This window comes from Cebidichthys violaceus, unplaced genomic scaffold (genome assembly GCF_023349555.1).
Source record: "Cebidichthys violaceus isolate CVI_PGR_0920_01 unplaced genomic scaffold, fCebVio1.0.p SCAF_27, whole genome shotgun sequence".
Lineage (NCBI taxonomy): Eukaryota > Metazoa > Chordata > Actinopteri > Perciformes > Stichaeidae > Cebidichthys > Cebidichthys violaceus.
This window is the reverse complement of record NW_027176450.1, coordinates 5043312-5069100: the sequence shown is the minus strand read 5'-3', so window position 1 is coordinate 5069100 and position 25789 is coordinate 5043312. Positions and strand designations below refer to the sequence as shown.

Genomic DNA, 25789 nt, shown 5'->3' with positions numbered 1-25789 from the left:
GGGTTTCACTCATTTGTAACACGGATTCCGCAACGCCCCTCGCATTGGCGTTTGAAGCCACTGTGAGGAACCTAATCGACGCCGCACCTTTGGCTGCTGATTTAAATATTAACACGCCGGAAATCATCACTCACTCTGGTGCCTTGGTGGCGCTCAGCAACCATTGTTTAGCTTCTGTTCCAGAGCGAGTGACATTTAATCATCACCTCTTACCTTCAGCTGAACCAAATCATTCTGTGCAACCATAGCATGGCTTGTGTATCTTGTTTTATATTATTTTGTACAAATAGCCTCTTGGAGCATTAGCGGCCCTCATGTTAGCGCCCTGGTGTCACACAGTTTGCCCCGCACCAGAACATTAGTCCCACCAGATGCTAGCCGCTACTTGTGTTCGCGTGTGTGCTCATTTGCATCAGCCACGGTTTGACACTCCGCTCTAAAAAACCAGAGGAGGGTTGACCCGCCGCTAAACTCTCACCAGCCCGGTGCTAAGCCCCTGCGTGCTAATGGTGACCCAGAGCGCACAGACATGTTGGTGCCTCAGAGACGAGTCATGGAGCCCGCTGCTCGCTTTCCGCTGCTGCCAGAACTCGCTGCAAAAGCGGCGGGGCTGTGCCGGGTCTTACTTTTTTACCATCAAACAAACGACCCGCAGAGAGAAAAATGGCCGTTGGAGAAAGCGGAGTAGGGGTGTGAGGTCTCTTTATTAGACAGGGGGGGCTGGAGGTTCTAGTTCCAGTTTAAGGGGTGGATGTAGGTCAGGCCCTGCCTCCTCATAAGCACCAAGGCCAACACTGAATGGAAGGGAAGGTGGCTTAAAGAGAGAGAGGCCCTAGATAAACCACATTCGTCTGGCTCTTGTGCCAGCAGCAGCCCCAAAGGTGTAAACAGTTACACAAGCACATAGCTTCTCTGTGAGATCAAGTCACATTGTCAAGACATTTTCTTCACACAGAAAGTGAATGTTACAAGGCAAAATGCGATGCAATGTTATTCAGGAGTGAAGGCATCAACTGATCAATGTACACCACAGTGTAGAACAACAAGTAGTCCCAACAAACACCGCAAACTGTTTTACTCTTATCAACATCGACGAAGGTAGAGCAGACCAGATCCACTCCTTCTTTTCTTACCTTTCAAAATAAAAGCCCTGGACGTATATAGCCTGGATTCACTTCAATAAAACAGTTCAGCTCAGACAGACGCTGCTCAGGTTCGGTCAATAGGATCCTGCTAGTTGGTCCTCAGCCTGCGCACTTCTTTTGAAACCTTGTATTAATAAAAAAGGCTGCACATCCCTGCCAGTATGGAAAATATTGATGCCTAATTCTTATTCTTATTTCAGTGTTGTTTAGTCGTCACGCCCGCGGTGTGTAAAGCCCTTTACTGTAGCTTCCACAATCTTTTAAAACCAAACGAGGATCAACTTAAATGACGTATAAGTTTTCTTTCGACATAACACAGTTATACAAGAGGACCTCTGATTGGCTGAAAATCAAACTTCCAAAGCTTACCGTTCCTCTGGGCTGCTTTGCGTGCGTGTGTGTGTGTGTGTGTGTGTGTGTGTGTGTGTGTGTGTGTGTGTGTGTGTGTGTGTGTGTGTGTGAGTGAACTAAAGGTGTATCCAGGTGGGCAGCAAATGTCTCTCTGATTTGAAATGTCAAGTCCTAGCAGGCGATCACCTTTATTTTAGTGCGTCAAACAAGACAACGGTCTGAACATAATGAAGGCAGCTCACGAAGTGTTGGGGACCACAGGGGAGGGCACTGCACTAATGATGTGGAGTTTGGTTCACGTTGGGGCCATCGTGACGTAAAGAGAAGTCAAACGAGCGCCGAAGAAAAATGTCAAAAGATAGAATGGACCAGAATGAATGTGACCAGTGCTCACATTAACAGATGAAATATTTACATCTACTTTTCTATTGTTTTCCACCGTTTGATCTTTTAATGACATCATTACTTCCCTCTTCTTCTATTGGATAATGGTTCTCCAACTGAAGAATTGGCACCACCTACTGCTTACCTCCAAGAACCAACTCCCTATAAGCACGGTAGTGGACGGAAACAAGCGTTCGTTCACATTCTCGAAATTCGGTTAAAATTTGCGATGCGTTTGAATGGAGACTTAGCTAATGACCCACAACACAGAGACAGCACGGGAGTGTCTGAGGGACAACTCTTGAGAATGTCCCAGAGCAGCCAAGCCAGAGAGAGAGAGACCTGAAAATGGCCATCCATCGTCGGTCTCCGCTCAAACTCGACAGAGCTCGAGAGGATTTGCGGAGAGGGATGGCAGAAAATCCCCCAAATCCAGGTGTGCAAAGCTTGTCGCGTCACATCCAAGAAGCAGGAAATGCTGCCAAAGGTGCTTCAAATAAGTACCGAGTAATTAAGTCTGAATAATAATAATTCAGTTTTTTCTTTTTAAGAAATTTGCATTGTCATTAAGGGACATTTTGTGTAGATTGATAAATACATCTAAGATACTTTAGCACAAGGCTGCATGATGAAAGGGTCTGTCTCCCCACTGAAGTCTCATAATGCCTCATGACGGGCTGCTTTTATTAAAGAAGAAGACTATGGTATGTCTCGGCCTGTTTTATAATAACAATCCCTGACATTTGGCTCCAGAGGACATTTCTGTGAAAACAAGACTGGAAATCAGTCTTTGCCTCCTCTTATAGTTGCCTAGAGACCCTGAGTGCAACCTCTCAGACAGACACTGTACTACATTCATATCAGGGCGTGGCTTAACAAATCCTCAGATGAACCTATTGTTATCTCAAGCTTACTTACAGTAGTTGCACTGATGATGCCGTGAGTCGTTGTTTCATCGCTTGACAAAATCTATTCTATTTAATTAAATTAGATATTTAACGGTAAAATTGTAACCCATTGTGACTTGAACTGTGCCAATGGGTGAGTTTGAGTTGTAACATGCCACAAGAAACCCAAATAAGTTCACTGAAAACATTTAAAAAGATACTTCTCTCACTCTGGGGTTTAAGGACTAGATGTACATGAAAATGGGCTGCGACTAGCCTGAAAGGAAACCTCCCTCCGATTGTCCACTTCTACAACTAGTGTAAAGACACAATATTCTGACAGGGCCGTAGAAAGACTAGGATCCAGTACAGCCTGTTTTTAACAAAGCGGGCTATCCCGATTTACCCAGCCATGTGGTAAACATATCTGGGGGGCAGAAACGGTACCCTGGTCGCACATAAAAATACTCCGAAACAGAAGCAGTAGACGCGGTGAGCCAGCGCGGTGAGCCAGCGCGGTTCAAACAGCGGGGCAGCTGAAGGGAGCGAGTGAAGGCAACAACACCAGCCCCAGCAGCCAGTTCACCCAGGACATGAATCACTCTGGACACAAGGCGACCTTTCCCTGACATATGCTGGTATCAGTGATTGACAACCGAGAGGACGACTCGACCCGCCCAGTTCAGACGGAGGGGGCGGGACCCTGTGACGCGACCTTGACCCCATTTGACCTTGGGAGAAGGGGGGGGGGGAGCACCCCGAATTAAGGACGCCCCCCCCCCCCCCGTCCTCGTAGACATACAAGGATACAAGGTGAGGAGAGAGGATCGGGGGGAAGGGTGTCACGTGATTGGATCTCCTGCAATCAGGTGAAGGTCACGCTCTGGCCTAATGCCAAAGAAAGAGAAGAGGAGTGTGTGTGTGTGTGTGTGTGTGTGTGTGTGTGTGGGGAGGAGTGCACAAAGTCAGACGGGGGGGGCGTACTCCTCTACATGTTCAGCAGTCCTTGCTAACTTGAAAACACAAGCTATGATTCTATTAGCTGTATTAATCTTCCTGCTTAGTGGACACTTTTATTCAAAGTCACTTATGCGATTATCACTCTTGCACATCTACCTCCATTGCTGCAGCTGGATATTTACTGGAGGAATCCAGGTTAATTGCCTTTGCTCAAGGGCAGAGGGTGAGCAGGAGTATGAGCCAGCAATCTTCTGGTCACCAGTCCATTTTCCCAAAGTAATAGGTCATCCGGCTGCCCGGAGTCATCCGCTCCGGCGCTCTCCATCTCCTCTCAAATGGCCTCTCTGCCGCCGGCCGCCTTCTTAACGCGGTTACGAGGAAGCTGCACTCCCGAGCCGCGGTCTGTCTGGTCTGTTTACCCAGCTCCGGTGAGGACGCCGCCTTGCTAATGGGTTCACAAGCAGGGTGGTGGTTCACAAAAGGACAGTGTGTTTTCGGGAAATTCCAGAAGCCACTTTCAGGGAAAGATGGGTACCGGGGTTGTGCCGAATGTCCTCGGCCCACACTGTGTGGTGCGGGAGAGGTTTTTTTTAAAGTGCAATGAGTCCTTTATGTATTCATTCATGGAGTGAAAGGTTTCTGTACGCCAGTACGAGCTGGTCTTCATGCACCTCAGGAGAACAACCAACCGGTCAGCTTGGAGTAACACAAAATGAGGTATTTCAAGAGAGAGTCAGTGATTGGAAACTAACGCGCTGCAGATCTATCTGAACTCGCTCTGCTCCGATTCTCCACGGCCACCCGCACAGGTCCCTTGTTGCCCAGCAACCACTCAGCTCATCACCAGAAGCCAAAAAGTTACACAATTATAGTTCTAAGCCAACAGGATTCGGGGGGGAGGTATCATTGTTCGTCACGTTACATCTAGCTTCTATCTGATGAGGGTGTGACTGATTGAGGAAGAGTAGGAACCCCAGCTCCTGTGTTCTCCACCCGTCCTGCAGAGTGAAGCGATGTGACGGGGTGACAATAAGCCAAACACTGACAGAAGCATGCTTATATATTAAGCAGCGTAAGAGAGCAGGTATCAGGTACGTTTAACCATCAATTCCCCCAAACTTCACCTGTTTTGCAACAGAAATAAATGCACCACCTCGCGGCATGTACCGCATATACGTCCCCTGCTCCCTCCCCCTGTCATCCTGTGCAATATATCCATCATTCATTCATAAATTCTGAAAACTCCTCTTTAGTTAATTGCATGGGAAAATTTAATTTCAAACGAAAGCTTTCAAAAGAGAAAGATATAATTAAGTTGCAGGGATCTCTCTGGCCCCTCCTTGCCCAGAAGGGCCCGGGGTGGGGTGGGGGCGCTGCGATCCGAGCGGCGCTGCGATCCGAGCGGCGCTGCACCGCACCGCTCCGTGTCAGGGAAGTCATACACCCATGTTTAAAGCAGAGCGTTACGTAAAGCCTCCCCCTCTGCAAAGGCTTACTGCACCAGACGCTGTGTCCTTGCCTGGGCTGCTCAAGGTTCCCAAAAGGACAGGCTGCTAAGAAGTTGGGAAGGACGGAGCCCTGTGATAGCCTGCAAGGAGGGAGGGAGGGAGGGAGGGATCTGCTGCCTGTGACAGCTTTGGACTTTGAATTCAGCGCCAGACAGGCTCATGCATCAATCCCTCAACTTACAAAGACAAGCCACTAACCTTGACGAGGCCAGGGACTCTTCAGGAATGAGTGGCATTTTCACTTAGCCCCTGCTTCTCCCCAGCACTCCCGCCACATAACCTGGTTAAAATAAGACACAGTTGAGTAACAGCCGGCCTCACTCCCTGGACTTTGGGACCCGGTGTTCTAGCCCTACAAACCCTTAGGCCTCTTAGGGCATGTCAGGGACATATGCATTAATACACAAATAGCGCGGGGAGCATCGGCCTTGTCCGATGCCTGTTAGGAGCAGCTTGGTTTGAGCGAGGCATGGCGCAAGATCCTCCAGATCAACCACTGTTTTATCAGAGACTTAGTTACCAACATGCTCCGACAATTGCAGACGAAAAGCTACGAGCACGCGGACAAATGTCTGCCGTCTTTGTCCACTGTGAGGAAACAGGGCAGACGCCCTCCATCATATGTTCACACAGGCCAGGCATTCCTCTTATCTGCCCCCCACCCACTCTGTCACGCCTGCGACATTGGTCTGCTCGCAGAGACCTTCCCTATACGTCTGACTGCAGCATCCCGGCAAGCACGCTCACCACAATGGTAGAGAATACCTTCCTGCTGCACCTCTACAGCCCCAGGGCAGCAGCGCTGCTACAGGAGCAAGAGAGGCAGAGAGGCACAGAGGGAGGGAGGGAGCGAGTGCCACATCAGCCCAGCAAAGAGAGTCAGCTCCCCTCACGTCACCCAGGAGGCCTACTCCTCCACGCTGCAGCTCCTCAGTCTTTACTGAAGGCATCAGGAGGGGAGGGACGGCGGAGAGTCGCCGTTAGCTCCGAAGCCACCGCGACAAGGTAGCTCAATGCCGTTTGTGTCTCTGCTCCGCCTCATTGATCGGCACACTTAGGCTTCCACAGCTGTTGTTTACCAAACGGGCCGATACTTCATGTCGGTAAATTCATTTGACCCACTCGCTCTCTCTCTCTCTTTCGTTCTCCCTCTCCTTTCGGTGAGCAATTTCTGCAAAGTCTAAATAATTCACGGCAATTGCAATCAGCAGCGATCAATCGGTGGGGATAATTGAGGGGCCCTGTCATTGCGCCAAGGCCAAGGTGAAGCGGGAAGGCGGGGGGGCGGAGAGTCGGAGGTGAGGGTGAAGTGGGAGGGGGGAGCGATGTCATTCAACAGATGAGCTCTGGCTAGTGTAGCTCTCGGGCGATGCAGCGGAAGCGTCCATCTTTCTTCCCCTCTAGCATTTCGTCATTCCAGCGTCTAGAAGCGACGGCAGCAAAGACGCTTTCGGCGGTTCCTGCCTCGTCATCAGAATGAGGCCCATTGACTTTGGCTGCCTTCCGTTCGTGACAGAAGTACCAACGGGAGCCCGGAGTAATTGTCTCCGAATGAGATAGTGCTGCTATAACTGAGAGCCCTAACTAAGAAAAACTATCTTGTGAGCAGAGCAGCAGAATGGACTTCAGTCATTTTACGCCTTGTTTTCTGACACCGCGGTCTCTTTCTTTGGGTATTCTAGTGGCAGAATATTCAGAGAAAGAAAATACACATAATCAGGAAACGGCAAGTCTCCACGTGTCTCTTAATACGTCTGCCTTACTGATCTAACATTAGGCAAGTGGAGCTCCACTGCTAGTTGTAACTTAGTATATTCATTAGGGCTGCAAAAGTAATCAAATGTTAATCACCATCACCATTTTAGCTTCCCACAATTAAATGAACGTGATCGACGACAACGTCGTTAAGAAAGCTCCACTCGTAGAAAGCTCTGCTGTATGTCAAATCGAGCGCCTCCTTAACTAGCAGCCCTCCAGATGTTTTCATTCCACGTTTGAGGAGCCGTCATGCCGCTGCACACACACTCTACAGCGGCAGCCTGTGAGAACTTTACTGAATGACTCTTCTACTCTGCAGTCCAGAAGAAGAACGAAAATACTGAAAATACACTGAATTCAGGGTTTAATGCAAAGATTCATTCATTAGCAGAAACGTGTTCTGTTGATTCAAACGTGAAAGTGCCATACAAATATTGTGTCCCTAAAACCAATACACAAACGTGAATAATAAATCATGCTCTCAATATTGATTCAAAATAATGGTGATTATCATAATTGTGCAGCCCAAATATTCATTTTTCATTTAGTCGTTACATCAATCTGTTTACACTTCTCTTTGTCGTATCCATTCAGAAACCTTTTCCATTCACACTACACTGTGGTGTGCAATAGACTGTGTGAGATGAGCAGCGAGGAGGAGGCACAGAGAAGAACACGTCGATCAGGCGTCACTCACTAATCTCATACTGGCTCTTTCTCTCATCAATTTAGGATAAATGCTTTACTCCAAGTTTGAAATTCACAAAATAAATCCCCTCCCAATATCAGCACTGAGATCTGTTATTAGTCGAGAGTGTCTACTGAATAAACAAACAATAAAGGAGAGCAATAATTTGGCTTAATGTACGCTCTGCACTAACATTATAGAGCCCGAAACAATTAGAGAAATGAGCTTGTGGCCAAAGGGGGGTCTCCGGTTTGAATCCTCCGTGGGCTGACAAAGTGAGTAAGTAGATGAGAAACGCTTCTCCTCCTTAACATCTACTGTCAAAGTGCCCTTGAACAATGTTCGGTGGCCAACAACACAAGAGCTGGGCAGCTCCCAGGTCTATCATAAATCAAAAAGCCTGCAGTAAATTCATGACACTTGTTCTGCTAGATTGCACATTAGGTTTTTTTGGGGTTTGCAGACTGTATCTCGGCAATCAAAAGCGAGATGCCACCCAGAGCTCTGTCAGCCATGTGCATGTCTCATGCTATTGTGTGACAGATTTACAGACAGCGGGGTTTGGAGCTGGCACAGTGTGGTTAGAGAAGCTGCTAGTGGAGATAAGTGCCGGGCAGGTACTGCTCCTGTATCTGTGGCATCATCCTGTACAAAAAATACATTACATCAAACGGCTGAAACGAGGGGGGAGGAAAGTCACCAAGCGACAACAAGCGCTGTGATTCGGTTGCTACTTTTTTATGCTGTGATGAAACATATTGTCAATAAAACACAAAAGATGTGCAGAACGCAGCTGCGTAACACAATTACACACGCACGTCTAAACACGCCACTCTTCTGCAGCAGCAGCAGCAGCAGCCGCGCTTTGATGGCAGATAAGATTTGCTGTCACGAAAGGCAGCGGATGAGAGAGCGGAGCGGCAGAGTCCGGTCTTGTGACTGCTCAGCAGCCTCCACATCATTTGCATTCGGCCATTTGAATGTCCTCTGGTTCTGTTGCAGGCTACTGCACATCACTCAACAGCAGCTCCCCAGACAATAGTAGATGGCCCAGTCAAATCGAGCTGCATCCTTCTGACTTACAGGTCAGACTGGTAGTTACTGGAAAAAAACATCTGAGTCTTTTGAACTCTATGAAAACATATCTGACATGACGGAGCAGTGATGTTGACAGGATGCAACAGACCAACTGCATTCTGGCCTTGTGTCCTTCCAAACGCACACACTAGTTCTTCTAAAAGTGCTACTTAAAAAAGCGGGGCTATAAATGTGCAGGTTTGAGTTATCTGTGGCAAAAGAGGACACGCTGAACTACCTTGAACATCTTGTGTAAGTTCAGGTCAAATAATTAAGCAGCTTAAATGCTCAACAAAAGGAGGGCTAAAAGGCAGACCTCCAGACACAGACGGCATTTAGTCGGCTTTACTAAAAGTTTGACTTCTCTCCACCTTGCTTTTAGATTGTCGGGTCTGAAGTTACAGCGGCTCTGTGAAAGCGTAGCACAGAACAGAGAGCATTTTGTTTCTCCTCATCCTCCCATTACGACATCCAAACAGGTCTGCCGCTTGAAGCTCAGTAAATTGCCCTTTTGGAACGTGAACTGAAGTTCTCTGCCCTCTTTCCTGTAACTCACGGCAAACTTCAGCCCTTGACCTTCCGCCTCCACGCCGATCCAAAGTCCAATGAAGCAATAGGACATTTCAGGAGGAATGAACAGCCACACTAAAGGCCATTAAAAAAAAAGAAAAACTCTCACTGGTAGTTACTGGAAAAAAACATCTGAGTCTTTTGAACTCTATGAAAACATATCTGACATGACGGAGCAGTGATGTTGACAGGATGCAACAGACCAACTGCATTCTGGCCTTGTGTCCTTCCAAACATCTGAAGGCACCTGCCAGTGGTTTCAGACCAGCAGCTTCTCTTTATGAAGGAAGTGGAAGCAATGCAAAACACAATGAGCATCACTAATAAGCCGAGATCACGGCTGCTTCTGGTGCATTAAAAAGGCAAAATGTCAGACTGGTTGTAGTTTTTGCTTTGTTACATTAACTACCTTTACCTACGCTGTATTTACTGTACGTGCTCGGGGAGGTTAGGGCCATTGTCACCGACTTCCCCCCGAGCGGCAATGTAAAGTCTAATACAGACACACATACCCAAATTTAAATGTAAGACATTTCAGACATTAACACAATGTAAACCCTCCCAAAGAAGAGTAAAAAGCTCCACGTGATCTATGCTTCATCAGGCAGCCTAATATATCAGTTAGCCCCTCAAACCACATTCATGACTCAAGCTCAACACAGAATACACACAAGGCCTTGACGTGCATTGAAAACCCTTTGAGAATTGTATTTATGTATTTATTTCTGTTAAAGGAACAGGACCTGTCGAGACAGAACAGTGCAACTGTGAATTCCCATTGGTGGTGCTAAAACTACTCCACACATGGGCGTTTTGACCCAGTGTGACATAAGCGCTGCTACCGTTACATTGCCGTTACGTTACCGTTACGTTACCGTTACATTACTGTTACATGATGACACGGTACGGCCTTATGGTGTGTCATTCGCCACATATGAGCTCGTGTGGCGGTATAATTCATTCTGCGATCAGCGTGACAGCAGCGTTACAGTAGCCTATAAATACACGTCCATTAGACCCGCTATACGGTCGGTCCGTGTACGGTACATGAACTACAACTGACATTCATTTGCTCGGCTGTTTTCTCACAGATAAATCGTCTAATGTAGGCCTAGCTCACTGGTCAGACGGCGGCCAGGAAACACGGACAGTGGCTGTTCTAACTAAGCGACTCCGTGGGCTAAACCCCGCACACAGCCAGGTCCATTCTCCGCGTCTTTATGCAGCGGTTTTTTTTTCAGCGCGACATCCATATGCGGCTCTGTGCCGCCGTGCGACACGCAAACAGCCTCGACAAAACACGCTACCGTGTCGTACAATCCCCGACATCGCGTCCCGTGTATTATTTCACCCAGATACGACAGTGGTTAATATGTTAGCACGTAAAGAGCCCGTACCTGCGCTGTCCACCCCGCAGTCAGCCGGAGAGGCGCATCGTTGTTGTTCGACAGGAGGAGGCAAATCCAAAGAAAAACGGTCACGTCCGTCTTGACACTTCAGGCGGGGGAACAAAGATGGCGAGGCAGGCTTTTAAAAAACAAAATGTTTAGTCCAAAAAGACGCCTCGGTGTTTGTGTGTGTGTGCGTGTGTGTGTGTGTGTGTGTGTGTGTGTGTGTGCTGCGACTGCGAGCCGAGGCGTGTAGCGTGTAGTCTGTGGGAATTGTTTATTCTCGGAGTCCCTCGCTGTGGACAAGTGAGCAGAGACAGACACACTCCTCCTCCTCTGCTGCCGCTGACACCACCCTTAAAGGAACAAGCCTCCACCCACCCACTGCCACCGCACCGTATACTGATATCAACGGTCTGATAGTGATAATAACACTAGTAATAACAGTCTGATAATGTAATATCACTAGTAATAACAGTATGATGATGGTATTAACACTAGTAATAAAAGTCTGATAATGGTAATAACACTGATATCAACAGTCTGATAATGGTAATAACAATGAAATCAACAGTCTGATAATGGTAATAACAATGATATCAACAGGCTAATAATGGTAATGACACTATCACAATAACAGTAGTAATAACAGTATAATAATGGTAGTAACACTATCACAATAACACTAGTAATAATAGTCTAATAATGGTAATAACAATGATATCAACAGTCTGATAATGGTAATAACACTAATAATAACAGTCTAATAATGGTGATAATAATGATATCAACAGTCTGATAATGGTAATAATGATATCACAATAACACTAGCAATAATAGTCTAATAATGGTAGTAACAATATCACAATAACACTAGTAATAATAATCTAATAATGGTAACAATAATGATATCATCAGTCTGATAATGGTAATAACAATGATATCAACAGTCTGATAATGGTAATAATAATGATATTAACAGTATAATAGTAATAACAATATCACAATAACAATAACAGTTTAATAATGGTAATAATAACAATGATATCAAAAGTCTGATAATGGTAATAATGATATCACAATAACACTAGTAATAATAGTCTAATAATGGTAGTAACAATATCACAATAACACTAGTAATAATAGTCTAATAATGGTAACATTAATGATATCAACAGTCTGATAATGGTAATAACAATATCACAATAACACTAGTAATAATAGTCTAATAATAATAATAATGAATCAACAGTCTAATAATGGTAATAACAATGATATCAACAGTCTGATAATGGTAATAACAATGATACCAACAGTCTGATAATTGTAACAATAATAATACCAATAGTCTAATAATGGTAATAACAATATCACAATAACACTAGTAATAACAGTCTAATAATGGTAATGACAATATCACAAGAACACTAGTAATAATAGTCTAATAATGGTAATAACAATATCACAAGAACAATAATAACAATACTATAATAATAATAATAATCTGCATTAAAGGGCAGATTACGCTTTATTATTTTTTATGTTCATTTAGTTGTTATTACTACAACTAATTTGGTACTTTTTAATAGTAACTGCATTGTTTTATATTGTTAACGGGACAATTACCAGGGACAGTACTGTTAGTGAAAAAGACATCCGTCACATAACGGTAGCAGTAACAGTGGCAGTAGCAGCTGTAACAGCAGCAGCAGTATTCTATATTTTAGCACTTTTTTGTGAAACACAACAATCTCCAAAAAGTGCTTCACAGTAAATATCAGCAAGACACTGAGCCAAGGCAATTTGAAAAGTTCAAGGGTTTACAGGATAACTTAAAGGGGCACTCCATCAATTTCACACATACAGTTCAATGTACCAGGCAGGGGGACTACATACCCCCCTGACTGTGAACACAGTTGTATAATGTCTTCTGAGGCTCTTTCTTTTTGAATTCTCCTCCACTCACTCGTTCCAACACTGTGGTAACGTGAGCCGCTGAACGCAAAATCATGGTAACGTCGCTCTCCTCGCTCAGAGGCCATCCATCCCATAATAACACTTCTTCAGAAGCAACATGAGTCAGACGCTATTTAGTAGCACCACGGTTTTGCACTCTGGATCATGTTATCACAGGTTCATAAGCTTGTAGGAGAACTACGGTGGCCTTCAGATAATGTAAAAACACAAAAGGCTCTCTCTGTAACCAGTGTTTGGTTTGTCCCTTCTAGGCTACTGTAGAAACATGGCGGTGCAACATGGTGGACTCCGAGAAGAGGCCCTGCTCCCTTTATAAATATGAAGGGCTCATTCTGAGCTAACAAGAAACACAACGGGTCTCAGTGTCAGGTGATTATGCACTAATGAAGACATAGCTGTTAACATTATATTCAATTTCTGCTAATAGATCCCTCTAAATGCTACATACCGGCCCTTTAAGTCATAGAAAGATAAATAACCGTGATGACGTCATCAGGCATAAGCCAGGTCTGGTCTACACGCCTGGGCTACACAGCGGCGTGGAGTTTGATAGAAAGATGCTATTAAGTTGCATTATGGGGAATGTAGGATGTTTTTGTAGCTTGACCTATAGTAAAGACTAAAGATCGAAATATCTCAGCCTCAGCTGCAGCTGTTTTGACCAGCTGATTTATTAATGTGACTCTCATAAGTAATACTGAATCACTAACTCGGCTCAGATGTAACATTTATTTATGTTGTCGGGCACACAGTCCCAACATGTTTGGTTTCATAATGAACAAACACCAATTAATAGGCAGCCTGAAGCCAACAACCTTAATGGAGACCACACAATAATTCATAACCTATCCCCTTAGAACAACAGCAGATTATTAAAATGTCTCTTCTGTTAAATGAAGAATTAAATAAGAAGCGGCCCCAACCAACCTTTTAGCCAGCATCTCTTGAACAACTCACCGGGCCTCTCCCTGGATGAGGTCCAGGATATGAGAGTTAAAAGAATGTATCTGCCACAGTACTGGAGATTTACAACCTTCCCCCAGCACACAGTGACCAAAGCGGAGAAAGTCGAAGCAGCATCACCGACACCGAGGTGCCCTTGAACGAGGCACCGAGGCAGCCCCCAGGTGTGAACGTGTGTCACTAAAGTGTGAAGCGGGGTGTCACTCGTGCAACAGCAGATGTGCCTACGAAAGCTTAAACGGACGATTGTGCGCCAAATGCTTCTAAATAACTCTCTTTCTGTCCTTCTTCTCTGTTAATCTGTGCTATCAGGTCCACTGGCCTGCAGTCAGTCTTCTCAACACGGCCTTGAACAAAATGTCTCTAAGGACCTGGGGAACATCAGTGTTCTCATGAATAAGAACACAACAACATAACCTACTTCTACCCATCCCTGTCTCTGCTTCCCTTTACCGAGGGGGGGGTTGGTCCTCCTCTTCCCCCTCCCACTGCTCTGCTATCACATCACGCTGTGTTATTGGCCGCTTGCACTCAGCCAGTTGGATACTGTGCCTCCTAACCTGCTGCAACCCCACCGTGGTGTTTAAACAGTAATTCAGTTCATTGCCAGTAGTATAAACAGAGGCGGCACTTAACATGTCAGTCAGGTAAATTGGATAGTTTTCTTTTACAAGGCTGTTGTTCACAGTAGGTGTTACCTGCGATTTGCATTTTGAGTGCAACAGCAGTTAAAAGTCCGATCAAAGTCCTCGCCAAAGTGCCGTTCATAAAAAGTTGATGTTTGCGGCTGTTTATCGCCGTCGTCTGATTGCACCACGAGTGCGGCTCAGGATATTGTTTTTGTTGTTCGGCCTTAACTCAGGCAAGCAGACCGGCTCAGCAATTTGGATGGCATCTCACCTCGTAACCTTTTGAACTGGAGCAACCTTTCATCTTTGAACTCTGACCCCCGAATGCCACATAAATGAAGATACAATATCCTCCCTTTCATTCCTTCCCCCAACCAGAACACGCTGAACTTTGCCCCGGGAGCTTTTCACAGAAATGTGGTTCAGGAAACTCTGTCCTTTGACCTCAAGTATACGGACAGATTGTCTTAGGCCGTGTTTCAAAACAGTGTGTCATGATTTGTATTTATGTATGCAGAAGAGAAGGCTGGTTACGGGTGTTAACCGGCTGGTTGCAGTGTGTGGCTGCTGACAAAAGGAGTGGAGGAAATGGAGAAAGAAAGCATGTCGCATTATTGAAAGAGAAGGTTAACAAGCATTTAAATGTCATTAGGAAAACAGACTTTGTTGTTTTACAAGACTCTCTTTTTACAACCTTGTTAACACAGTTAACACTCACACAGTCGTAGTGAGTTAAACAGTGCTGGAGTGGGATTTGAGCAAAATAACCAACAGCTGTAGAGTACAGTGAACATTAGCATTTCAAATTTCAGGTGTTTTATTTTGAGGGACACGTGAAAGGCATATTGTCATGTCGAATATCGTTCCTCCAATTAAACGACTTCACACTTTGTAGCTGATTAATTAAAACAGAAAGTATTTTCTGAAGCAACAACAAAAACTAAAAGCAGAGACTTCAGTTGAGAAATATTTAAAAAGCTATGCATCATGTTTGATGTCTACGTGTATAACAGGCTGCTGTGAGAGAGCCAGCTCATCTGCGACTCACCTCTCATGTCAGCAGTTCACTGAGCGGCTACTGGGGCAGATTATCACTCAAGTCTTTGGACGGGTTATGAAGATTTGATCTGCTCCCTACATCCAGAAACAGAGGGACCTGACACCAGCCCTCGGTTCTCTATATACCTACACTGTACTGTGCTGAATGTTTCTCAAGGTAAAGGACAAAGAAAACACACGAATGCATGGGTAAAGGTCGGCTCTGCAGTGGCGTATTCTTGGTCCAGCAGACGGAGCAGAGTTTAGAATCAGACGCCTGATTGTCTCAGAGGGAGGGAGCCGGAGCGTCAGCAGACATTAACCCTCCAGACCTTTGACCTCTACTCCCCAATTTCAGCCGCGGTGACTCCCGAGGTTTGTAGAGAGAAGGAAGGCCCTCTTTGGGAGGAGGCAGGTGCGAGCTGCAGAGGGAGGGCCTACTGGAAGTCTCACCACACTGTAACCTTTGAACTGGAATGAGTATGGGATGGCTGCGACATTCCCCAAGTACACAGCTGTGGGGGGGCTCGACTGAAAGCATGTGATGCGACAAAAAAAACCCTTGCCCGCGGAGACGCAGATGAGGCGAATTTGGATTCTTCGACCGCTTTCGCTTGAATGACTCCCTGCCGAGGCCACATATTTAATTCAACAAAGTAAACAAAGGAACAAGGATGACAATCCACATTCACTTTCAGGTCAAACTTTCAAAACGGAAGTGACATCTCTCTCCGCAGACCCGGTGATGAGCGGGTTACTCATTAACGAGTGAAACTGTCTTTATTGGCGCAACAAACTGTGAACAGAAAATGCGTGACCTCTGTTCAAAATAAACAGACGGGAGTGATTATGACCGGATTACAGCAGACATGCTAAACAGCCATCTCGGTCGTCTCGGTAAATATTCCACTTTTGTCCTTGAAGTGTGTCGGGGAGATGAAACTATGTCTGATAGACGAGATAGATAATTCCTGCACTAAGAGAGGAGATACACGAAAAGTCACAGCTGCCAGTGTCAGAAAAAGGTGTGCCAAACTACTGATTGACCCCTGAGTCTGACTCACAATCAGTACATCCCTTGAGTTATTCAACTTTGCGCCATCAGGAAAAGTGCTCCAGAAAGAGTCACATTTAATCTGACAGGTCATCATGAGACGCCGAGTGACACTCAGACGATTGACGTTATGCTCACAGTCCAGGTGTGTCAGTGTTATTTAGTGCAGCCTGCTCCGTGTTCAGTTTCTCTGGAGAGCCAGTGATCTGACTGAAAAGGATCCACGCCGGCCCTGCGGAGGGATATCATGATGGTAGGCCTCACAATGGGGAGGGTGTCTGCTTTCCCATTCAGCAGCTTCTTTGGTCTGCTACAGAGAAGAATACACAAAAAAGAGAAAAGATCTCTAAGGCCGTCCTGCCTGGAGCTGTTTTGTTTAGGTGTGACTGTCGTTCAACATTCTACGTGACCTGAACGCACATGGCGCATAAAAGTTTAGAGGTGAAACTACTAGCTTGCTCCAAAAAACCCGTAATCCTCACGTATTAAAACTTCATTTCTTTTTGCCCGGCAAAGCAAATGTTCTGCCAGGGAATCGACGGAGAGGCTGCTGACAGCAGTGGGAATGTTTACATCTCCCTACGCCTGTCCTCATATCTGATGCTGAACCCACACCCGCTTGCTCTGAAACAGAAAAATCAAGAGGAATTTTGGAGTTGTTTTTTGATAACTGTCAAAGTATGGGGGAAAAAAACAGGTCACTGCGTAAAGCGTGGCTGCCTCCTTGTGTGAGAGTGCAGTGTTCGCGTGTGTGTTAGAGAGAGAGAGAGAGAGAGAGACACAGTTCACGCGTGTGAACGGGAACGCAAGACTAGGTCGGCTCCTGTGTGGGTGAGTTGCCTCGCGTCCCCCCCGAACACGCGCCGGCCCTGCATCTTGTTGACCTAGTTGGTGCTTTTTGACTAATCCCTGACGATTCCGCGGGTGGTCCGGGAGGAGCTCTCCTCCAGTTTCCTTTTCACATTTGAATATCAGATGGCGAGGGAGGGGCATCGTAGGGAGAGAGAGAGGAAAAAAAAATCTCTGAACCGCCAAGGGATTTGACTGGAGCGCCTGCCAACACAACATGCAATGTTTTTTTAGTGCTCCCTGCTACTCCTCTCTCTCTCTCTCTCCCTCCCTCCCTCCCCCGCATGCTATAGTGGGTCTTCTTCTTTCTCCCACTTGTCAGACACAAAAGGCACCCATTTATTTTGCCCATATTGACCCACTGTTACTGATACTTTAGTCATGTTTAGAGGCTGAGCTGTACCAATCACTGTCTGCAACCGTCGGGCTATCGGGGCTGGTCTCTTACACATGTAGCAGACACACACTTGACACGCTGCCTCCTCGTGTGAGGTTTTATTACTTATGTTTGGGGGGTCAGATTACTCTTTCACCTTGGCTCTTCATTCGCTCAGTACGGGCCATTTGCTAGCATAATGAGTTTCCTGTGAAACACCTTCAGAAACCTTTAAAAATGAGCCTCCCGTCCGAAGCTGTCGTCGAGCTTCTGATATTGGTTTGTGACGCGTGATGTAAGTATTTGTTAAACATGTGTGTGTGACAATAGTAGCAGTGGAGCAACGCCTAATCTGTAGTCAAACCTGCTGTGTTGGTTGTTGGTTTTACACTGGGCGAGCTGCTTTGTTTGACTGGGGCTTTACTGGGAGGACACAGCGGGGGCTGAGCTAAAGAGTCAAATATCAGGGACAGAGGCACCTTACTGTCCCTGCTGCGCTCTCTATCGCACTCTCTCCCTCTCACACACACACACACACCCACGCGCACACACACACACACACACACACACACACACACACACACAGATGGCAGTGAAAACACAGCTCTGTGTCCCTGGGCCCTCGTCCTTCCTCCACCCATCCACCACGGGCCGTTCCCACGGGGCCGTTAACATCCTATTGACCCTGCTCACTCATTATCAGATCAGCATGGAACACACTGGGGCACTTTAACCCTCTCTGTATACACACACACACACACACACACACACACATCCTGACACTCCACACGCACACCGGGTGCAGATTACTCTGCTCTCAGAGCAGTATTTTTGGACCTCGTCTCTAGCAACCCTTCAAAAACCACAGTGGGGCACTAATCCAGTGATTACTCGTTGGTGTCGTTGCGTTACGACGGAGAGCTTTGCCAGGAGCTCAATGCCCACCGGTACGTCTCCACCGCAGATGCCAGTGGGTCCCGCGGGACCGCCACTTCTTCCCAGCATCCACCCCGCTGATTGTCAGCGAACGTGTTGACGTAAATGTAGTGTGGCTACTAATGAGCTGCCAACCAACGACCACTGTCGGAGCTGTCAATATGAGATGGAGGCCGACTTTAGCTCATTACGCCGAGATGTCTAACAATAGATTAAAGCATAAAGATCACAGTGTTTTATTCATTCGAAGGCCGAATCATCAGAGGGGGGAAAACGTCTCGCAGACATTGGAATGCGGCGTGGACATGTGCGGTCTGTGAGGGCCCCCCTTTCCGGCAATTGAAATTCACGACAGGTCCGAGGTAGTGTGATACTCATGTAGGCACAAAGCCTGCACGTCTAATGTTTATTGATAGCAAAGCCTACATAGGCCGTCATTATTTCAAGGCAGCATGGGAAGGCTTAGCCTCAGCGTTTGCATGTGCGTGCCGCGCCGTGTGTCCGTGCATGTGTTTGTTTGTGTCACACAAAAAGCAGATTAGTGAAAACACTGAGGTAAAATAAGCAGCCTGACCTTGCTCTGAAACTGAAAGGCAATCCTCTAAATGATCCGTGGGTCAGTAGCTTTGTCCTTCAGACAGTTAAAGTCTATCCTTCTCATCCACCCCCACCCCCGCCTATCTCACTGTTTTCTCCTCCCATCATCCCTCTCTCTCTCTCTCTCTCTCTCTCTCTCTCTCGCTCTCTCTCTTTCTTCTACAGTAGCTGCATTCACATGAAATCGCTCATTTTTCTGCCCCTTATGTAAAACTTATTCTCCTCTATTCTCCATCCGTGCAAAAACTGTCTGTCTCAATCTGGCACACACACACACACACACACACACACACACACAAACTGCATTCAGAACTCTTGACGCGCGTGTCATCTTTTCATGTCTGTTCTTTGAACGAGGCTGTTTGTGTTATTGTTCCTGTGACAAGCCGTGATGCGTCTGATCTGCCGCCTCGCCTCAAAGGCAGACGAGCGAGACGCGGGGAAAGCGGCGGCAGATACTACCAGCCGTATTAAAGACTTCCCCCGCAAACTCTTTGAGCTGTGAAATGTTTGACGCTTTTAAATCCCCCACCACCCTTCCCCCACCAATGTCAGCTCATTATGTTTGAGATGGACAGGCTTGTGTTCGTATTAAATATGAGGGCCCATTACTTGAATGCTCTACCGAATTTTGAGTTTGCTGCCAAATGTCTGCAAACATGATGGTTGATAGAGAAACAGAGTAGTATGAACATGTGTGTATTAATGGGGGGGGGTACAGTAGAAGTTCTTCCTGAGTGCTGGTCCGGGGTATCTGGTAGCTTCTCAAAAGAGAGAACAGCTGAATCCCTAAAGATTCTCCTGGTCTTATTCTCGCAGCGACTTCTGTAAATATCTATCGAATGTTCTGCTGAACGATCTTTTGCAAGTCTTTCAGAAGTCACTGTTCGTGTGTACAGAGAGAGAGATATTGCGTAACTTGCCACAACAACTTCCATGTCATTCAGGTCACAGAGTTTGAAGCTGAATGAAAAAATCTCATTCCGACCAACAGCTAACTCAACTACCTTCAGTTGAGATTGAGAAACATGCAGCGTGTGACCCGGATGAGCTGATCATTGAGAGGTGAATCTCCAGACAAAGCCTTCCTTTGTTTTTGATAAAACCTGCAAGAGATGGACAGATAGGTGGAGGTCCCCCAGCATCACGCACTCTTCTCCTTATCTGATGACTCAGAGGCACGTGAACCCATTGCACTCTGCACCCTTGTCGTCTCACACTTTTAATATAAATATATATCTGTTCACGGTAGTTGAATGTTTATATTTGACCTAGTCTTGTTTCGTTAACAGCCGTGACAGCGAGGACCTTGACAGGTGTTTTTTTTCTACCCTTGGACAGTCACCAAACTTTAAGTGTGTAGTTGTGATCAAAATGAAGGCTAAGTCCAAAGATAGGTGTTGTCGGAGCGAGGGCACCGGAAGTAGTGGGGTCAGGAGTGTCAATCTGCCCCCCCACCCCCACCTTGTCCCGACCTGGCATCGTGGCTGGTGCAATCACATCACTAGATGGTCTTCAGTTGTCCTAGTTTTTGGCTCTATGTCTATTTCTAAACAAAAAAACATGACTTGTATGTGTACACAATAAAGCTGATTCTGACCAGGTGTTCCTACATTTATACTCGTGAATCAGTACAAACAGATGCATCTGCATATGAATGCAATCTGGAGGCAGCGTGACAAGATCTTACTGGAAACAGTCGGTGTGGAGAGCATCCGCCAAAAGCAGTCTGGAAACCTACCGTCTGTCGTCTGACGATGATTTAGCTTTTTATTGGTTTAACATTAGCTTGTAAACTGGCTACCTAGTCTCGGGTCAAGCTGCTAATCGGAGTATCAACGATGACAAATCTGACAAATCTTCGCCTGGATATCCACTGGCAACACCGTAACCTCCCTTTGTACCAGTACAAATCTCAAATCAAATATGTAATTAAAGATCCAAGGCAAAGAAAAACAATAAAACTACTGTTGATATACAGTATATATATAAAGTAATAGCAGTACCACTCATATCTGCATATACAGTCACTGAGAAAGTAAAATTAAATAACAATGTTCCTCATTAATGATCATATAGCGTGTTATTATGGAGCGTGTCTTGGCTTGTGTTCTGTTCCATCAGGAATTTCTTTAAAAACACTTTTTACTTATTGAATATCAAATGTCTGATGGCACACCATTTCATATTTTCATTACTGTGAAGGTAACAGTGTGCTGCCTCGCATTAGCTTTGGAAGCAGGAAGTGAAAAACAACCTCTTGATGCTTGCCTAATATTGAAGTTATGCCCATTAATACTATATGGTAATCGATGGTACAGTGGTACCTGTCCCTGTGGTTATGTGCATTCTGATGTCGTTAGCTCTTCTGAGTCGCGCGACTCTATTCTGGACTTTATCAGAGGATGAACCGATTCAAATTTGGTGGTCAAGGGTCACTGTGACCTCACAAAACACTTATTTGACCACAACTGAACAATTCATATGCTACTAATGACAATTTAACACAAACGCCTGATAGGAAAAATTATGAAGTGATGACATTTTGTTACTTGACTGGTCGGCAGAGGTGTACAACCGTGAGGCGGTAATTCTTGTTCCTGCTTGATTTCAGTGGACAGTATGTTCCCCAGTCCCCCCCTGTCCCCATCCCCATCCTCTGTCTTCTGTCCTCTGTCCCAGCCTGGCAACCTTCTTTTTGTAACCGTGACCTTAAGCTGTGTTGGACTGTCCTGCCCACGAAAACAGCCCTGGGTGGACTATCACAAACAGAAGGCATCCATCACTCTGAAATGCATGTAAACATAAACTGAAACTACTGCGAGAGGCATTTGCTGAGCAGGAAATCATATACAACGGAGAAACAAAGCCCTCTTCCCTGTAGGTTCAAAGCGATGGGTTGAGGTCATAAATACAGCTGCGTGTGCTGTTGTGTCAAAAAGGGCCACTGTGTTATGAGAGCACACTGACCCCCCCCCCCCCCCCCACCACCACCACCACCTCTACCACTGCCACAGGATGACGGATCGATCGAAGAGTGACAGCGGCGAGGAAATAGAGAGAGATTCAGGATTTACATCGTCCTTTGACACACTCATATAACCCCCCTCCATGATAAAGAGACTACTCTCTGACAAGGACACCAGTCCAAAGATTTGCCATCTCCCCTCCTTCGCTCTCTTCCTCTCCGTCTCGCTCTCTTTCAGCAGGTTTCGGCGCAGAGCGTGTAACCTTTGTGAATTATTTAGTTTATTGACCTCTGCGGGGATTTAATATGAAGGTCGTTTCCTGCTGGCAGAGTGAGCGCCGGCGGGGTCCTCAGGTGACATGGCCAAGGTCGCCCGTCTCCCTCCAGTTAATAATATATTTGTCACACGCGGTGTGTTAGCCCCCGACACGGCGCTGCTGCCTTCCACTTGATTAGTGCAACCAATAAGGACTGCCAAAGATAATAAAGTAGACATTGGCTTAAGGAGATGTGTCAAATGTCCACAGCATCTCGCTCTATCTCCCCCCACACAGATACTCAGAGCGCCAACACACACACACACACACACACACACACACACACACACCGAAATTCACACCCTCTCCTTCCCTCCTCCTCCTCTCTGTTCTCGTTTTATTGTTTCCTAGATGAAGGTTAAAGGGAGATGCTGAACAGACAGAACAGCCCGAGGGCCGTGGAGGGCCCGGCTGCGGCAGGCGGTGCTATGGGTACCAGCGGCCAGCCAACCTCTCCGCCTCGTCTGTCCCTCCATGAGGCCGTGCGGTGCACCGTGTGTGTCAGAGGGGCGAGAGGGTGAGTCGCACAGGTGCCACGGGGGCAAGTGGGTTACAGCGTCTGATGTACACGGGGGGCAGTCGAGAGCCACCGGCCCCTGACCATGCCTGTCACTGATAATAATCACAGAGAGCTATGGAGCCTTATTAGCACTGCCGTTTGGCTGAGACAAAATGGCGCCCCATAGGTGAAACCCAGGTGAATTATGGCAAGGGGAAGGAAAGCATTTACTGCAGGGGTGGCAAATGCATTCTGGCACGTTGCTGTAATGAAGTTGGTGGACTCTGTGAAGATATAGAGCATGGGCTTTAAATCTTTAAGGGGCGGAGAAGCCTTAAGTGCAACATTATTGATCTGATTGTATGAGTGCAGGTGATAATGGAGAACACAGGAGGCCCGGCAATGATGGGCTGATGATGGTGGTGGGAAAAAGGTGCCGCAGTCAAGGTTGAGCTGCAGTCGGTCCCGTTTTCTCCTTTCCTGGAAGAGTTTATATCTCGAGCTCACTGGAAGGTGAGTCTGACAGCCGTATAGGGCACACAGACACCTACAGATAACAGCTAACAATGTGATCAGTCAGGTATTACAAACATTAGTTCACGGTATACATACGTAGATACAGACACAGTCTGTCCTTTTAAAACCTTTCGGAAGAGCCATTGATCAATTTGTATTTCTTTCAGAAAGTGGAGGCTAGCAAACAAGGCTAACTCAGAAAGCGGAAGCTAGCATGCAAGGCTAACTCAGAAAGTGGAGGCTAGCACACAAGGCTAACTCAGAAAGTTGAAGCTAGCACTCAAGGCTAACTTAGACAGTGAAAGCTAGCACACAAGGCTAACTCAGAAAGTGGAAGCTAGCATGCAAGGCTAACTCAGAAAGTGGAGGCTAGCACGCAAGGCTAACTCAGAAAGTTGAAGCTAGCACGCAAGGCTAACTCAGAAAGTGGAGGCTAGTCAGCTTAGCTTGCTAATGATATTATAGGTATCTCTATATAAATATATACAGTATATATATATATATATATATATATATATATATATATATATATATATAAATCTCCATACATATACCTGTATATGTGTATGTATATTTCTTATCTCTCATCTCATCTCATATCATGAGATGAGACTGTGAAAATTCACATTAGTGGGCTGTCCTGTAACCTCAGTGGAGTCCAGGTGGAGCCCCGGAGTAACATATGGAGTGCTGAAATCCCAGATGGGACTAACATCTAATAGCAGTGGTGCACAACGTGGAGCCCCCTAGCAACTGTCCGTGTGTCTGCTGGAGATGTAGTGATATTATGAACTCTTTTTAGTGCCATCCCACACCGCTATTTTACCAACCAAATTACTGCACCAACATCGTCAGTAGGAACCACAAATTCACGGCCAATTTCTTCAAATTTGGCACAAACGTCTAAGGACGACCTGATCAGAATTTGGTGAAGGTCAAAGGTCACTGTGACCTCACGTCCATCCCATTCTTGTGATTGTGATATCTCAGGAACGCCTTGGAGGGAATTTCTTTACATCTGGCACAAACAAGAATGTTTTAGTGATGTTCCTCAGCCACCTGTTTTTGTTTTTCATTGGAGTTTCCTGAAAAGCTAAAGCTAAAAACAAAGCCCCTTTGAAATCATCACATAAGAGTGTGTCAGTGGGAGCTCATGAAGCTGATATCATTCCAAATTAAACAGCGGAGAGCAAGTCGAGATGAGAGGTGAAATCTGCCAGAGCATTAGCATGATATATGATTCGACTGGTGGATAGACAGGACATTTTCACAGAATGAATAGATTTGTTGAGTCTATTAATGACCTTCTATTCTAGACCTTTTTCTCTATTATCTGAACTGCGCGGCGCCATCCATAATTTGGATTCCTATCTTATAAATCATTGTTCCTATCCCCGCCTTTGCCCTATCATGACAATTAGGCTCAATGCTTCGATTCGTGTTTGCTAAATCCAGATTAACTCATCCCACCTCTGTATCTATAGAACATATGAGGAGGATTAATGGATACAATGCGCTCCATTATATTTGAGACTGTCTTGTGTCGTAAGGAATTAACATTAGAGAGACCTTAATCGCCGCAGTTAGTCCTATTGCTAGAAGGTGACACTTTTTCCAACCTGACATTATAAGGAATTAACTTTACTTTTGCAAGTATTACTCCAGCCATGCCATACAATTACTAAGGACTAAAAGACCGATGTGCAGGGTGAAATAGCCAGTGAGCATGTTGCTTGCAGATTTGACTCTGTATGTAAAGATAATGACTCTCTCCTTTGGGGATGTCTTCTGAAGCTCCCCCTCAGGCATCCGCCTGGAGAGGTCACCGGTGCAGACACTTATTGGCCTATTCATTAAGGCGGACCGGGGCAGAAGTCTAGGGTAAGGTCTCCACTTCCAAAGTAACTGTGCGGCTCAGACCTCATTTGCAACCAGACAAGCCTATTGTAACAGCAAATAAAACAATATTGATTTTGCAAGTGGCAACGGGGCTGTGCATCTTATTGATCAGGATCAAGCACTTATCACTCTCCAGGCCCAGAGTGTGCCAGTGTTAAGCGCAGGTCCCGGGTCTTAATTACGATGGTGGCCTTTACATGGTACCTTGCCTAATGATGCCCCAATAACACCGGTGAGTTTGACCTTTGCCGTCAGAGGTTCTGTTCCTCCTACACAGGATAACATTTTACTGTTCAATAATTTTATAGACAGAACTGACCTGTGTGGCATACCGCTGTCCCTTCTTGGTGTCGTATCTACTTACACTGTTTATCGCAATCACTCCGTCAGTAGAGATCCAGAGTGAGCAGGATCACCTCGTGCAGAAAGTAACTCCCGTGTAAGAGGAAGGTCTT

The 25789-nt window shown here is 46.0% G+C and overlaps 2 protein-coding genes across 2 annotated transcripts in view; one reads left to right on the top strand and one right to left on the bottom strand.

Moving 5' to 3' along the window:
* nrip1b (nuclear receptor interacting protein 1b) overlaps positions 1-11006 on the bottom strand; it is a 39225-nt gene extending 28219 nt beyond the window's left edge. Inside the window, exon 1 of the mRNA XM_068721214.1 lies at positions 10726-11006. The gene's annotated coding sequence lies outside the window, so the exon portion shown is untranslated. The remainder of the gene's footprint in view (positions 1-10725) is intronic.
* samsn1b (SAM domain, SH3 domain and nuclear localisation signals 1b) overlaps positions 5987-25789 on the top strand; it is a 48944-nt gene continuing 29141 nt past the window's right edge. Inside the window, exon 1 of the mRNA XM_068721161.1 lies at positions 5987-6240. Within this exon, the coding sequence (XP_068577262.1) occupies positions 5987-6240 (254 nt within the window). The remainder of the gene's footprint in view (positions 6241-25789) is intronic.